Source organism: Acipenser ruthenus, chromosome 26, assembly GCF_902713425.1.
Source record: "Acipenser ruthenus chromosome 26, fAciRut3.2 maternal haplotype, whole genome shotgun sequence".
NCBI lineage: Eukaryota > Metazoa > Chordata > Actinopteri > Acipenseriformes > Acipenseridae > Acipenser > Acipenser ruthenus.
This window is the reverse complement of record NC_081214.1, coordinates 11,526,599-11,543,077: the sequence shown is the minus strand read 5'-3', so window position 1 is coordinate 11,543,077 and position 16,479 is coordinate 11,526,599. Positions and strand designations below refer to the sequence as shown.

Here is a 16,479-nt window from a genome sequence, read left to right as displayed (position 1 = left end):
CAGTGTTTGCAGGAGGAGTGTATCAGAGTTTGCAGTATGCAGGAGGAGTGTATCAGTGTTTGCAGTATGCAGGAGGAGTGTATCAGTGTTTGCAGGGGGAGTGTATCAGTGTTTGCAGTATGCAGGAGGAGTGTATCAGTGTTTGCAGTATGCAGGAGGAGTGTATCAGTGTTTGCAGGGGGAGGGTATCAGTGTTTGCAGGGGGAGTGTATCAGTGTTTGCAGGGGGAGGGTATCAGTGTTTGCAGGGGGAGGGTATCAGTGTTTGCAGGGGGAGGGTATCAGTGTTTGCAGGGGGAGGGTATCAGTGTTTGCAGGGGGAGTGTATCAGTGTTTGCAGGAGGAGTGTATCAGTGTTTGCAGGAGGAGTGTATCAGAGTTTGCAGTATGCAGGAGGAGTGTATCAGTGTTTGCAGTATGCAGGAGGAGTGTATCCGTGTTTGCAGGGGGAGGGTATCCGTGTTTGCAGGGGGAGGGTATCAGTGTTTGCAGGAGGAGTGTATCAGTGTTTGCAGGAGGAGTGTATCAGTGTTTGCAGGAGGAGTGTATCAGTGTTTGCAGTATGCAGGAGGAGTGTATCAGTGTTTGCAGGAGGAGTGTATCAGTGTTTGCAGTATGCAGGGGGAGTGTATCAGTGTTTGCAGTATGCAGGAGGAGTGTATCAGTGTTTGCAGTATGCAGGAGGAGTGTATCAGTGTTTGCAGTATGCAGGAGGAGTGTATCAGTGTTTGCAGTATGCAGGAGGAGTGTATCAGTGTTTGCAGGGGGAGTGTATCAGTGTTTGCAGTATGCAGGAGGAGTGTATCAGTGTTTGCAGTATGCAGGAGGAGTGTATCAGTGTTTGCAGGGGGAGGGTATCAGTGTTTGCAGGGGGAGGGTATCAGTGTTTGCAGGGGGAGGGTATCAGTGTTTGCAGGGGGAGGGTATCAGTGTTTGCAGGGGGAGGGTATCAGTGTTTGCAGGGGGAGGGTATCAGTGTTTGCAGGGGGAGTGTATCAGTGTTTGCAGGAGGAGTGTATCAGAGTTTGCAGTATGCAGGAGGAGTGTATCAGTGTTTGCAGTATGCAGGAGGAGTGTATCAGTGTTTGCAGGGGGAGGGTATCCGTGTTTGCAGGAGGAGTGTATCAGTGTTTGCAGTATGCAGGAGGAGTGTATCAGTGTTTGCAGGAGGAGTGTATCAGTGTTTGCAGGAGGAGTGTATCAGTGTTTGCAGGAGGAGTGTATCAGTGTTTGCAGTATGCAGGAGGAGTGTATCAGTGTTTGCAGTATGCAGGAGGAGTGTATCAGTGTTTGCAGTATGCAGGAGGAGTGTATCCGTGTTTGCAGGGGGAGTGTATCAGTGTTTGCAGGGGGAGTGTATCAGTGTTTGCAGGGGGAGTGTATCAGTGTTTGCAGGGGGAGTGTATCAGTGTTTGCAGGAGGAGTTTATCAGTGTTTGCAGTATGCAGGAGGAGTGTATCAGTGTTTGCAGTTTGCAGGAGGAGTGTATCAGTGTTTGCAGTATGCAGGAGGAGTGTATCAGTGTTTGCAGTATGCAGGAGGCGTGTATCAGTGTTTTCAGTATGCAGGAGGAGTGTATCAGTGTTTGCAGTATGCAGGGGGAGTGTATCAGTGTTTGCAGGGGGAGTGTATCAGTGTTTGCAGGGGGAGTGTATCAGTGTTTGCAGGAGGAGTGTATCAGTGTTTGCAGTATGCAGGAGGAGTGTATCAGTGTTTGCAGTTTGCAGGAGGAGTGTATCAGTGTTTGCAGTATGCAGGGGGAGTGTATCAGTGTTTGCAGTATGCAGGGGGAGTGTATCAGTGTTTGCAGGGGGAGTGTTTCGGTGTTTGCAGGAGGAGTGTATCAGTCTTTGCAGTACTGTATCAGTGTATTATTAGTGTTTGCCTTCTCATTGTTTGTTATTGAGAGGTCTTATATTCAATAAGCTTTATTGATAAACCAGGCAGTGAGTTGAGAAGTTGGAAACAATGTGCACAATGTGTGAGCTGCAGTAATAACACTGTAAGATTGGAATCTGTCTGCATCCAGCTGAATTACTGATATGAGAGTTACTTCTTCACCACATCCCAACCCCAGCATTATAGTGTGATAGATACACGGGCGGTATGGGGCGTAAAACGAAATCTGTTACTTCTCACAATTCTCGGATTCAAAAGGCAGAGTTGTACATTTCCTGAATCTTAAATGTGGGCATCCTCACTTCAGCGCATTAAGTTAACATTTGTGTATGTATTAGTGAAATGTACATTCAATGTAGTATACAAACTGAAAGTTCATGTGTTTTGAGTGGTGTTTATTTTTAATAACCAATTTTGACAAATAAGAAAAAACAAAGAAAAAGAAAACCCTCCCAAAAACCCCACAAATTTAAGTACACTGTATGTAATGAAATTAGTGATATTCATGTATATTCTTCTGTTTTGCAGCATTTAAAATACCACACGCAGATACACGTACGATCCACCAGGGGCAGAAACCGAGTGGGGAGAAAAATCACTGGCATTGAACCACTGCCTGGAGAGAACAAGGTATGAGGGCTTCCCAGCCAGTCCTAACCACTGAGCAGCTAGTAGGGAAGTCTACAACACTGTGACAGTTCTAAAATAGTTTTCTAATGTAAGGTAAAGGAGACAAACAGAACTTTCTCTGTCTCCATATGGCAGTTAAAACCGTGTGAAAGAGTGATGATGCAACATTGTTCCTAGATATAAGCACGGTAAGTTATGGAACATGTATGCAGTTATGGAACATTCTACACTGCAGCAGTGAAGTCTTGCAGCAGTTCCTGGATGAAGACTACTGCACTGTATGTGTTACTGTAGGAACAGTGTATAGCATTAATCCGCTTGAAAATAAGCAAAGATACCAGTAATCCACTAAAGACAGCTGTCTCTGTTTTCTGGTTTGCCTCTTAGATTTTAGTCACCTCAAATGACTCAAGAATCCGACTGTACGATCTGAGAGACTTGTCCCTGTCTATGAAATACAAGGGTTATGTCAACAGCAGCAGTCAAATTAAAGCCAGTTTCAGGTAAGGCTGAATCCATACAAAACTTTTCTGATGTAATGAAAAGAGGATTTGTAAAGCAACTCAAATTCATCTTCCTTTCAGTCACGATTACTCCTTCATAATTAGTGGGTCTGAAGATAGATATGTATACATCTGGAGCACGTACCATGATCTGAGCAAGTTCACTTCAGTCAGGAGAGATCGCAATGACTTCTGGGAGGGAATTAAAGGTAACTGTTGTGTTTTTGTTTTGTTTTTTTGTTTTTTTTTTGTAAATTTTTTTTTTTGTTTCAAATTGTGCATATATAGAGTGCAGTCAGTAAGAATTATATCGAGTGCAGCCAATAGTGATATATTGAGTGCAGTCAATAGTGATATTTCGAGTGCAGTCAATGGTGATATATATCGAGTGCAGTCAATGGTGATATATATCGAGTGCAGTCAATGGTGATATATATCGAGTGCAGTCAATGGTGATATATATCGAGTGCAGTCAATGGTGATATATATCGAGTGCAGTCAATGGTGATATATATCGAGTGCAGTCAATAGTGATATATATCGAGTGCAGTCAATAGTGATATATATCGAGTGCAGTCAATGGTGATATATCGAGTGCAGTCAATAGCATTGTTAAAAAAATATGTTTCAAATAAAACTGAACTCGGGGGATGTGTACACAGAGCACTGCCTCCCTGGATCCTGAGCCAGACTGCAAAGAGGGCACCAGCATGCTAACAGCAATGCTTCTCTAAACTAAGCCTGTTCTTCAATCTGCAGCCCACAACGCAGTGGTCACGTCCGCTATCTTTGCACCGAACCCGAGTCTGATTGTGTCTGCAGAGCCTGCTGTAGACAAACCCGAGGAGGAGGGCAAGAGCCCCGAGGTCCCCAGCGAAGAGAGCCTTCCTTCAGGTGAGCTGCTGTGACTGCAAGAGAGCAGGGCAGGGATGACATCCACTCTGTATACATGAGAAACCAAACTAAATGACAGCTCTTCAATAGCAAGGACAGTAAGACCTGGTGTATAAAGCACCCTTCAGGTGAGCTGCTGTGACTGCAAGAGAGCAGGGCAGGGATGACATCCACTCTGTATGAATGAGAAACCAAACTAAATGACAGCTCTTCAATAGCAAGGACAGAAAGACCTGGTGTATAAAGCACCCTTCAGGTGAGCTGCTGTGACTGCAAGAGAGCAGGGCAGGGATGACATCCACTCTGTATGAATGAGAAACCAAACTGAATGACAGCTCTTCAATAGCAAGGACAGTATAAAGCACCCTTCATCCTGCTCTCCTATGAAAAAGGGTTTGTAACATCTGCAGTAACTGAAGATTAGCTCAACTTGTATCTGGTGTAGTGGTTAACATGTTGTACATGGATTTAATTTAATGGTTTGTTTTTTTCTTTTAGGAGCCTTGAAGTCTGATCACACTGAAGTACTTTTGTCTGCGGATTTCACGGGTGCTATAAAAGTGTTCATCAACAGAAAAAAGAAAGAGTGAAGCGGAATAGAATAGAGTACATGAGCCTCATCTTTTCCACATTGTTTCTTTTGTTGAAGCCTAATGTACATTTACCATTGGTGGATCCACATGATGTATTAAAACAGGTGTTAAGTTTACTAATTAAGACTGGTGGTTAAGGGAGATTATATTTGTACAGAGCTCTTTATGCAGAATGCAGAGAAAGGATATTTAAAGTTTATAGAAAAAGGGTTTGTAACTGTGTAGGGGTCAACAAGAAAGCAGTGCTTGGCATCTGTAGGTATATAGATAAATATATACGTGTTTAATAATGGAGATCAGGATTCTTGCATGAAAAGGTGATCAAGTACTCACATGTCCCTCTGCTTTTCTAGTGAGTGTGCACCTCCTGAACAGTAACCATGTGTGGAAATTGTAAAACAAATTCACTGTGTTAAATACACAAATAAATATTTATTAACAAATAAAAAAAATACAAACAATAATCACATTGCAAAACTGCTTAAAGTTTTTGGAGGCTCAAAAGCAGCAGAAGCAGAGGCTCAGCTTTAAATACAATTTCCTTTTACCTTTGTGATCTTGTATTGAAATAATACTGGCTCAGCTTTAAATACAATTTCCTTTTACCTTTGTGATCTTGTATTGAAATAATACTGGCTCAGCTTTAAATACAATTTCCTTTTACCTTTGTGATCTTGTATTGAAATAATACTGGCTCAGCTTTAAATACAATTTCCTTTTACCTTTGTGATTTGTATTTTATTTTTTTTGCAGAAGTGATTACTGTGGGTTATAACTTTGACTGGCAAAAGATTGGAAACAAATCTTAATGGTGGGATCGTATTAGAAATATGGTGTTAAATTGAAAAGAATTGTAAAATAAACTGTTCAGGTTTTTTGTATTATTATTATTATTATTATTATTATTACAGTATTGTATTATTATTATTATTACAAAACTGGTTTGGTCATTTTATTTTGGGTAGAGCTTCTATTGACAGCCTTTGTAAATATCTGACTGTTAAACTAATGACATAACATTTTAAGGTTCACTTACCTGGGAAGTGTTATCGATGGCTGAAAATGTTTGAATTACCAAAATGTTAAACAAAGTAAAAATTGATCACCAAAGTAAATATGGCACATGTGTGATTCTTAGGCTCATTGCTGTGTATATCTGTGTTAATTCTACTGTGTTTCAGTAGCTGGAAAACGTTTAAAATCAGAAAGGCATTACAATCCTCAAAGACTACCAGTGATACCATCGATCTAGATCTAGAACAATATTCCTCAATCAATGGAAACAATGCTGAGAATGTCCCATTGTGTAACAGTACATGGCATGAACATGACACAAATATTCTGTTATTGTATTCAGCACAGGACAACACACGTATTAGGATTCCATTCAAGACGCTGAGGTACTCTACTGCATTGAGCAGAGTGTATTCCATTCAGTGTGTTTAAAAGCTTCAGTCTGCCTGTTTCACTCCCAGTGGAGCCTCGAGCTGGGAGCTGCTGTGAATCGCTGCTGACGTGAAGAGGCAATGCTTGTTCCCTTAAAACATGAGGTTTTTCTACCTTCGTATTGTGTTTCAGTTTTCCTTAGAGAAAGTTAGATTTTTTTTTTCCCAGTCTGCTTTTTCCCACCAATTAATCCAAATATGAATGTACAAATCCATCATAGACTAGTTTGGCTGTGCCTCATCTGGTTGCCTTTTATTTTTCCACTGTTGCATCTCATCTGCTGCATTAATAAAGTGGTGAAAGGTTGTTTTGTGAAATATAAACACATGACTTTACATGGTGGCTGTTCCAGTACAATATTTTTTGCAAAAGTTCACATGGCCTGTAGCTAATAAGGAGTATGCCAACGCCATAACGTGTTCTTTTGAGAATACAGTGGAAACAATATTTATTGACCACTGGACAACTCTTAAGAATGCCAACAGATTGCTAATAGCCATCGGAATAGAAAGAAGAGATCAAGACCAGTTATAGTCTTGGCAATCAACTAAAAAAAAAGACCACATTAAAATAATTTGCTTTTTTGCCCTTTTAAGTATCAGACTCAGTGGTGCTCCTCTCCCTTCAAAGAATGGTATTACGATTGTGAGGAAGCATCCCCTTCCAAAATGTGCAGCAGTGGATGGTAGATTGACCAGCACCCTAAATGACAGTAACTTTGACAATGACAATGAAAGTGACCCATGTACCGTACATGATCCAGCTATAGTGTTTGAGGAAGTGCTGAGATGAGAAGAGACCAGAGGCTTCATTACCACAGCCCTGTCTACATGCACTTCAGATCAGTTGGCTCGTTGATTAGAATACCTGCAGAACTGCCTTCGGAAATCACTGCAGGGTGTCACTTCAGCGTCATCAAAGGTAAGAATGAGAGGATCTGTTGGGAGCTGCCAGTGTGCAAGGGGCAGACAAGGACGATTTCAAATACATAGGGAGGCTGTGTGATCCAGTGGTTAAAGAAAAGGGCTTGTACCAGGAGGTCTCCGGTTCAAATCCCATCTCAGCCACTGACTCATTGTGTGACCCTGAGCAAGTCACTTTACCTCCTTGTGCTCCGTCTTTCGGGTGAGATGTAAGTGAGCAGTTGATGCATAGTTCACACACCCTAGTCTCTAAGTCGCCTTGGATAAAGTCGTCTGCTAAATAAACAAATAATAATAATAGTAGTTCACTGGCGTAGATTTAGCTAGGGACGGTAGGGACATGTCCCTACCAATGTCAAGGGACCGTTGAATTGTCCCTACCAATAATTTAAAATCTGAAACGTCTTTTGTCAAGTCGTTTTATCCGCTCGGCTCCACAAAGGGTTAACTCTCTCAAGATCCCCTCGTTGCTCCTCCAGTCTCCAAAAAAAAAAAAAACCCCGCTAATTTGATTGGCTTAGGCCCTAGGTTCTCAACCGGGGGCGCGGTGAACGTTTGAAAACGATACTCCCGATTTCGACCCTTTGAGTGGAGCGAGTTATTAAAGAGAGAAAGAGATACCGGTAGCTTTAAAAAGAATGGCACCCTGGGATTTGTGGGTGTTTGGTGGGGTTTTGGGTTGCAATCAGCAGACAATACAACTACAAATTCCATAATGCATCACTGTAACACGGACTCAGTGCGCGGCTGACGTCATGGACCAAGCAGTCTGGTGGTGTTTTTATTGAGGCGCGAAAGTGCACAAGGATTCGGGAGTGAAAGGTAATTTTCCGAGTTTAAAATAAAATTTTAAAAAATCTAGTTATTCTTAAACTGTATATTGTGCCACAATTTTCACATTTACTTAAAAAATAAGAATACAATCAGTTTCATTCGATATTGCCGGTCAGTCTGATATGAGTGTGAGCCACTGACTGAATGAAAGCCAGGTGCCGGGGCTGAAAGTATTGTCAGGTTGTAACGATCACTCTGCACAACTGAGAAGCAGTTGCACTGTCCTCCCTAAGGAGAGACTACTGGCCCTATTCCTATAGCTAAATAAGTCAGCAAGAGTGACAGACAGCAAAAGCAGGGACGTCAGAGGTGTCAATTTCAAGAACAATCGGTTTATTATTGTGAACAATAATGTCAACAAATGAAAAAATGAACAAATGAATGAAATGAATAATGATAAGAAAGTAATTCAAATAATTGCAGGTAACAGGTAAGAAATAAGATGGTACAGATAAATATGTAGGGACAAACAGAAGGCTAAACAGATTCACAAAGTAGAAATGAATGGTGTCCGGAGGGTCTCCAATAAACCCACACTCACAAACACAACACACACAGATAAAGACCAAGGATAAATAAATAGATACAGACGAAAAACTCTATGGCAATGGTGGGAAAATGACAGGTAGGCCCAACAAGTCCAGTAAAGCAGGGTAATTGAAATCCATACAAAGTAACAAAATAACAAAAAATACAGGACACAAAAGTATCAAATTAAAGTAGAAAAAATCCAAACGAAAAAGAAATGATCTCACCCACAAATAAGGCAGTCCAGCAAAGTGTCCCGAAATGATGGTGATTGTAGAAGATTGAAAACATTGAGTACGTTGAAATTGTTGAGACTGTCCAGTAGTGTTGAGTTGAATGGTGAACAGTTGTTTGGAAAAAATCAGGAGGATCAGGAAAAAATGGAGGCTGTCACACATAAAACAACAAACACTAAACAGACCTAGAAAAACAGCTAAACTTAAACAAGTAACAGTGAAAACAAAAAGAGCAGTTTAGACAAAGCGCAGTGACAAAAGAAAATGAACGGATGCACTGGAATTATCTATGGATGTTAATGGATTCACTGAAATTTAAGTAGAGAAAATGCTGTAGTTAAATGGATTCCTCTGAGAAAGGGAGTCTCCCTCAGGCCTGATTAGCCAGCTTTAATACAAGTGCTGGCTACTAAGGAGCTCTGAGATTGGAGGGGTGGAAATCTGAATAAGCCAATGGGGAGAGAGGATGAACAGAGGGAGGTTGCAAGGAACTATGGGAAATTAAGTTTTGACCTGGCCAGGCTACTGACCCTAATTAAAGGGACAGGTGGGTGAGACTTACACCCACATTATGTAGCATGGGAATTGCTACATATTCCCCCCCCCCCCACACTGGAGGTGCAAGGGACGAACGCCATAGTAGCGTTTTAAATTAACAATATTGACAGTATCCTCTTTGACATAATCTGGCTCCCCCCACTTGACTTTGTAGTTGTTGGGTCCAAGTCTCTTGGTTACAAGAGCTGGCCCAAACCATTTAGGGGCAAGTTTTGCGGAAAACTTTCCGGAGGCATCAGATAAGGGGTGAGATCTTATCCAGACTAACTCACCTTCTTCATACTGACAGTGTGCTCTCCGGGCATTGTAATTCCGAGCTTGCCGTTTCTGAGCTTTGGCAACGTGATCCCTCACCTCTTCGGCAATCTGCTGCTGGCGATCTAGCAGTTGGTAGGGATCGGTGGATGGAGCAGGAGCAACAGCGATTAATCGGTCCAATGGGCCTCTGATGGTCCTTCCGAGCGCTAGTACTGCAGGAGAGAAGCCAGTGGTTTCATGTTTGGCGGTGTTGAGGGCGAAACGAAACTCGGGTAGCCACTGATCCCACAGTTGATGGTTTTTCCCGACAAAAGATGCAACCATGGTCTTTAAGGTGCGGTTCACGCGTTCTGTCAGGTTGGTCTGTGGGTGGTAGCTGGTGGTGAGTTTTTGTACTACTCCCCAGGTCTTGCACACCTCTGCGAGTAGCTGGCTCGTGAACTGAGGTCCACGGTCTGAAAGAATGTGTTGCGGTGTTCCCCATCGAGTGAATATTTCCTGCGTCAAAATGTTCACAATCTTGGTGGTCTTACTGTCCCGCAATGGAAACAGCTCAACCCACTTTGTGAAGTAATCAACAATGACCAGGATGTAAGTGTTACCTTTTTTACTTCTGGGGAAAGGTCCCATTAGGTCCAGACCCAGCATCTCTCCGGGCTCCTTCACAGTAGTGGACTGGAGTTGACCTGCAGGTTTGGTGTTGGACGGTTTGTACTTCTGGCAGGTTTGACACTCCTTTATGTGGCGCCATGTATCTTTACGGATGGAGGGCCACCATGCAACCTCCAGCATGCGCAACAGGGTCTTCATCCTGCCCAGGTGACCTCCCAAAGGGTTGTCATGGTAGTGGTGGAGGAAGGAATCCGTCAGCTGTTCCGGAATTACCAGCTGGTATCGGAATCCTTGTTTAGGAATGGGCACCCGGCGATACACAAGTCCCTGCTGTTGGATGAAGGAGATGCGGTTATCATTGGCAGTATTGGAAGCAATGTCATTGATGATGTCAGAGATAGCTGGGTCTTTGGACTGAGCGGCCGCAATCTGGTCCATGGTGGTGGGAAGATCCATGCTACTCGCAGGGGCATTGCTAGCACACACTGATGCAGAAGGAGTTGAAGGTGGTACAAGTGGAGCTCTGGAGAGTGCATCAGGTACAAGATTCAGACTACCTTTCCTGTAAATAACGGTAAAAGTGAATGGTTGTAGGCGAAGAGTCCAGCGGGTCAGTCTGGAAGAGGTTTTTGGGTTATTGAATGCCCAGGAGAGTGCAGCGTGGTCAGTGACAACCTCAAACTCCATCCCCTCCAGATAATGCCGCCATTTTTCTACTGCCCACACGACAGCGAGACACTCCTTTTCAGATGTGGAGTAGTTTTTTTCGGCAGAGTTCAGTAATTTGGAGGCGTAGGCTATTACCTTCTCATCATCTCCTTCCAGCTGAGTCAGAACCGCTCCAAGTCCTACATCGCTGGCATCAGTAAAGACTCGGAACGTCTTGTTGATGTCCGGGTGAGCGAGGACTGGAGGACTGATCAAAGCTTCTTGGAGGAGTTTGAAACTCTTCTGGCACTCTCCTGTCCATTCCCAGGGGACATCTTTCTTTTTCAAGTTGTTAAGTGGGGCAGCAATATCCGCAAACCTGGGGATGTACTTGTGGTACCACCCTGCCAAACCTAGGAACCGTTGAACCTCCTTCAAGTTGGTAGGAATGGGATATTCCTGGATGGCCTGGAGCTTGTGGGGATCAGCAGCTACACCCTCACCTGAAACCACATGACCAAGGAAATGGAGAGTGTGTTTGAAGAAGTGGCATTTTTTGAGATTGAGAGTAAGACGGGCCAGATGAAGTTTGTGGAAGACAGCTTCGAGGTCTTGAAGATGCTGTGCGGAGTTTGGTGAATAGACAATGATGTCATCTATGTAGACGAAACAGATCTTCCCTCGGAGGTCTCCTAACACTCTCTCCATCAGCCGTTGAAAAGTGGCTGCAGCATTTTTTAACCCAAATGGCATTACATTAAATTGATAAAATCCAAAGGGTGTGGTAAACGCAGTCTTCGCTCTACTTGCCGAGTCCATCGCCACTTGCCAGTAACCTGAGCGTAGATCAAGGGAACTGAATACCGCAGCACCACTCAGGGACTCCAGGATGTCATGAATGAGGGGCATGGGATATGCATCAAAGACAGTCTTTGCATTCAGCTTTCTGTAGTCCACACAGAACCTGTAACCACCATCTTTCTTCTCTGTGAGCACCACTGGAGAGGACCATGGGGAGTTAGATGGTTCTATAACTCCGTCCAGAAGCATGTCTTGGACGTGTTCCTTGATTAAAGCCTTCTTCAGTGGAGACACTCTATACAGTCGACCCCGAACAGGGACTTCGTCCTCAGTGGAGATGGAGTGACGGGTGACTGTTGTCATTCCCAACTTATCAGTGCAGACTGAAGACCACTTTTGCTGGAGGTTCTGGAGTTGTTGCTCGACAGGAGATGGTTCAGCTGAGGTGATGGTCATGGTCACCTTCGCCGGTTGGCATGGCTTTGGATCAGAGGTGGTAGGTGGCTGGCAAGATGTATGGAAGTAGAGGCTGACACTCGATAAGGACCTGTCCCAGGAAGCTTCCCCCTCATACCGTGGCAAAAAAGGATGGTAGGAGAAATCCTTCTGATGTTTGACACCATACTGCCTATTGACAATGTCAATCTGGGTATGAGTTTTCTCCAGGAAATCCAAGCCTAGAACCAGGGGAAACGTCAGGTGATGATCCGGTAGGATATATGTGCCTAGAAACCAGATCTCTCCGTGGAGAAGGTAAGTGAGGCGAACTTGACCTTTGGCCTGGTGTGACTGTCCATCCGCCAGCATGAAATACTGGTCCTGTGCAGACTCCAGCTCTTCCCCTGGATGAGCAATCATCCTCCAGAGACTCTCTCTCATTAGAGTGAAGGTGCTCCCAGTGTCCAGGACTGCAGGCCCTTGGAGCCCTCGAACGCCTACATCCACGATCAGCAGAGTCAGGCTTGCAGCAGGAACTATATTTTTCTTCTTCTGGCTTCTCACCATGCTGACCTCTGCCGGCTTCTTCGTAGCTCCTTTATGGCTCTTCTTGTCCTGAAAGGCTTTGCTGGAGTTTGACTTGACCCAGTATTCCCGCTGGGCAGCGTTGTCTCTCTCCACCTGGGTCCCGATGCGCACCAGTTCTGCCACTGTCTTCACCGTTCCCCTCAGACAGCTTGCCATTTTGGGATTACAGCTGTTGAGAATCCGTCGAACCACTTCAGACTCCTCCAAGTCTGGCTTCCAGCGCAGACATAGGGCACGATAGTCATAGGTGAAGTCAAGGATTCGCTCGTCAGGCAGCTGGACTCTGGAGCGGAGTCGGTCTTCCACTTCGGTCTGGAAGTCAGACGGCAGAAAGGCTTGACGGAAGACAGTCTTGAACTGTTCCCAGGAGTGGATTCCCTTGCGCTCTGCAAACCACCAGCTCTTTGCTGATCCTTTCAGCACACTGGACATGGTTGCCATGATCTCATTTGGTGTCATGGGTCCTAGCGCTAGGAATTCATCACATTTGTCCAGGAAGTCAATGGCATCGCTGCTGGCCTCCCCGCCAAACTCTGGGAAGTTGATTTTAATGGGCAGCTTTGCTTGGGAAAGACTTCCTTCAGTTCTGGAGCCATGGTAATCAGCAGACCCACCATCAAAGGAGAATTGTTGTGGTGCAGACCGCTTTCTAGAGGAGAGAGACGGCAAAGAAAGTGGTAGACGAGGGGTGCTGGTCTTTTTGAAGAGTTTCTTCAGCTCTTCTCCCCACAGCACATCGCGGCGTTTCAGGCACTTCACCACTTCCAGATCCATTTCGTCAAGGGCCTCTTGCCTTCGATTCTCCATATCTGCGAAGCGTCCTTCGATGTAACCTCGCAGGACCTGTTCACGATTAATGCTGCTCTCCTGTAACTCAGACAGCTGTGTTTCCAGTTGCTCAACACGGTCAGTGAGATGGGAACAGTGCTCAGTCAATTGCCCTATCGCAACACTGTCAGTAAGGTTCCCTTCATCATCATCGCCTCCAGAAAGATCTGCCCCTTCCTGGGTAATGTACAGGTCACTAATGCGGGTGGTTCTCTCTGTGATAGGCTCTCTGATAGTCACATGGGGTCTATCTCCAATCTCAGAGAAGTTTAGCGAAGTCAAGGTCTGATCTTCCATTTCTGACATTAAGTTCCCAACAATTTAAACTGATGAATTTAGATATGAATTTAATGACACAAAGGGTCCCCGTACGGGCCACCAATTCTGTAACGATCACTCTGCACAACTGAGAAGCAGTTGCACTGTCCTCCCTAAGGAGAGACTACTGGCCCTATTCCTATAGCTAAATAAGTCAGCAAGAGTGACAGACAGCAAAAGCAGGGACGTCAGAGGTGTCAATTTCAAGAACAATCGGTTTATTATTGTGAACAATAATGTCAACAAATGAAAAAATGAACAAATGAATGAAATGAATAATGATAAGAAAGTAATTCAAATAATTGCAGGTAACAGGTAAGAAATAAGATGGTACAGATAAATATGTAGGGACAAACAGAAGGCTAAACAGATTCACAAAGTAGAAATGAATGGTGTCCGGAGGGTCTCCAATAAACCCACACTCACAAACACAACACACACAGATAAAGACCAAGGATAAATAAATAGATACAGACGAAAAACTCTATGGCAATGGTGGGAAAATGACAGGTAGGCCCAACAAGTCCAGTAAAGCAGGGTAATTGAAATCCATACAAAGTAACAAAATAACAAAAAATACAGGACACAAAAGTATCAAATTAAAGTAGAAAAAATCCAAACGAAAAAGAAATGATCTCACCCACAAATAAGGCAGTCCAGCAAAGTGTCCCGAAATGATGGTGATTGTAGAAGATTGAAAACATTGAGTACGTTGAAATTGTTGAGACTGTCCAGTAGTGTTGAGTTGAATGGTGAACAGTTGTTTGGAAAAAATCAGGAGGATCAGGAAAAAATGGAGGCTGTCACACATAAAACAACAAACACTAAACAGACCTAGAAAAACAGCTAAACTTAAACAAGTAACAGTGAAAACAAAAAGAGCAGTTTAGACAAAGCGCAGTGACAAAAGAAAATGAACGGATGCACTGGAATTATCTATGGATGTTAATGGATTCACTGAAATTTAAGTAGAGAAAATGCTGTAGTTAAATGGATTCCTCTGAGAAAGGGAGTCTCCCTCAGGCCTGATTAGCCAGCTTTAATACAAGTGCTGGCTACTAAGGAGCTCTGAGATTGGAGGGGTGGAAATCTGAATAAGCCAATGGGGAGAGAGGATGAACAGAGGGAGGTTGCAAGGAACTATGGGAAATTAAGTTTTGACCTGGCCAGGCTACTGACCCTAATTAAAGGGACAGGTGGGTGAGACTTACACCCACATTATGTAGCATGGGAATTGCTACAAGGTCGTCAGCAACAGTTTGAGTGAATAAACCTACCTACCTACCTACTGGATGTTTATTACGTTAGCGACCCATTGCTAGTTGCTAACCCCACGTCCTTGGTGGTAAGCTAGCTTGTTTCACAGCTAAATCATTATGTGTGTGTGAGTGTGCGTGTGCATGTGCGTGAGACATGTTTTGATATCGTTAACCAAATAACGTTAGCTAATCACTTCAATTTGGCTTTAGGTGACTAAAGCAGAATGGCAGCCAAAAAAAGAAAGATGGACATAAGGACGTTCTTTTACAAAAAGTCAAAGTGTAAGTAGGATGGAAGATAAAGTCGTTAAAGTAATAAACACAACTGATACTGATTCTCATAGCAAATGTAAAAATAATTTACTAATGAAGTTAGCAGAGTCATACTTTCTCTCCAAACAGCATGCATCAATTTATCATTTTATCAGGTGAATGAAGCAGTGCAACCTGGTAAAAGCAGTACAGAGGCAGGTGGAGCAACAGGGTCGCAGGTGAGGTCTGTAATGGCTTGGTGATTATAACAGTGAAAGTGTTAGACTCAGTTTTTAGATATATTATTGTTTGGGGCACATTGTGATATGATAGTAGTCTAATGCTGTATAGTAATACTCAGCAAATAAAGTTAGCATAGCCATATATTTTATCTTTATATGGCATGCATGAATTTATTATTTTATCAGGTGAATGAAGCAATGCAACCAGGTACGAGCAGCAGCACAGATACAGGAGAGGCAGGCAGAGCAATAGGGTTGCATACTAGGAAAGATGTAGACAGCAACAGTGACAGTGAGAGTGGCAGTGACGGTTCCAGTGAACATCAGTGTAGCAGCGAAGATGTCCATTTTATGGACATTGTTGACAAGGGCGTAGGTTTGGTTTGAACATTGGTGGGGACACAATTTTTTGGGGGGGGCGGAGTCACGGTCGCTAGGGGGGTTCGGGGGCATGCCCCCCCGGGAAGAAATTTTTTAGGAGACAGCTGTTAAATGGTAACTTCTGGTGGCTTGAAATGAATGCTGGACATGAATCGAGGACAATCTGATTGACATGAAGTTGGCTGGTATACACTTAAAACACTATGATAAAGTGTCCCTCCTGGAAGCTGGTTTGACATCCCTGCTATAGAATTACTTATAACCTGAATTATAACCTATCCCAGCCTTACTGTAAGCTACCAATACCCCTGGCGCTACAAGCATGAGCACATGCACGCTTACGTGCTCTGCTTGCCACTCCTGTGTCTGTGCTGCTGCTCGTACCTGGGTGCATTGCTTCATTCACCTAATAAAATAATAAATTGATGCATGCCATATAGAGAGAAAATATATGGCTGTGCTAACGTTATTTGCTGAGTATTACTATACAGCATTAGCCTACTATTATATCACAATGTGCCTCAAACAATAATATATGTCAAAACTGAGTCTAACACTTTCACTGTTACAATCACTAAGCCATTACAGACCTCACCGGCGACCCTGTTGCTTCACCTGCCTCTGTACTGCTTTTACCAGGTTGCACTGCTTCACTCGCCTGATAAAATGATAAATTGATGCATGCTGTTTAGAGAGAAAGTATGACTCTGCTAACTTCATTAGTAAATTATTTTTACATTTGCTATGAGAATCATTATCAATTGTGTTTATTACTTTAATAACATCTTCCTACTTACACTTTGACTTTTTG

The 16,479-nt window shown here is 43.5% G+C and overlaps 1 protein-coding gene across 1 annotated transcript in view; it reads left to right on the top strand.

Moving 5' to 3' along the window:
• LOC117430774 (WD repeat-containing protein 44) overlaps nt 1-5,633 on the top strand; it is a 59,781-nt gene extending 54,148 nt beyond the window's left edge. Inside the window, exons 16-20 of the mRNA XM_059000761.1 lie at nt 2,427-2,528; nt 2,916-3,031; nt 3,113-3,240; nt 3,791-3,925; nt 4,424-5,633. Of these exons, the coding sequence (XP_058856744.1) occupies nt 2,427-2,528; nt 2,916-3,031; nt 3,113-3,240; nt 3,791-3,925; nt 4,424-4,515 (573 nt within the window). The 3' untranslated portion in view covers nt 4,516-5,633. The remainder of the gene's footprint in view (nt 1-2,426; nt 2,529-2,915; nt 3,032-3,112; nt 3,241-3,790; nt 3,926-4,423) is intronic.
• Nucleotides 5,634-16,479: the final 10,846 nt, after the last annotated feature.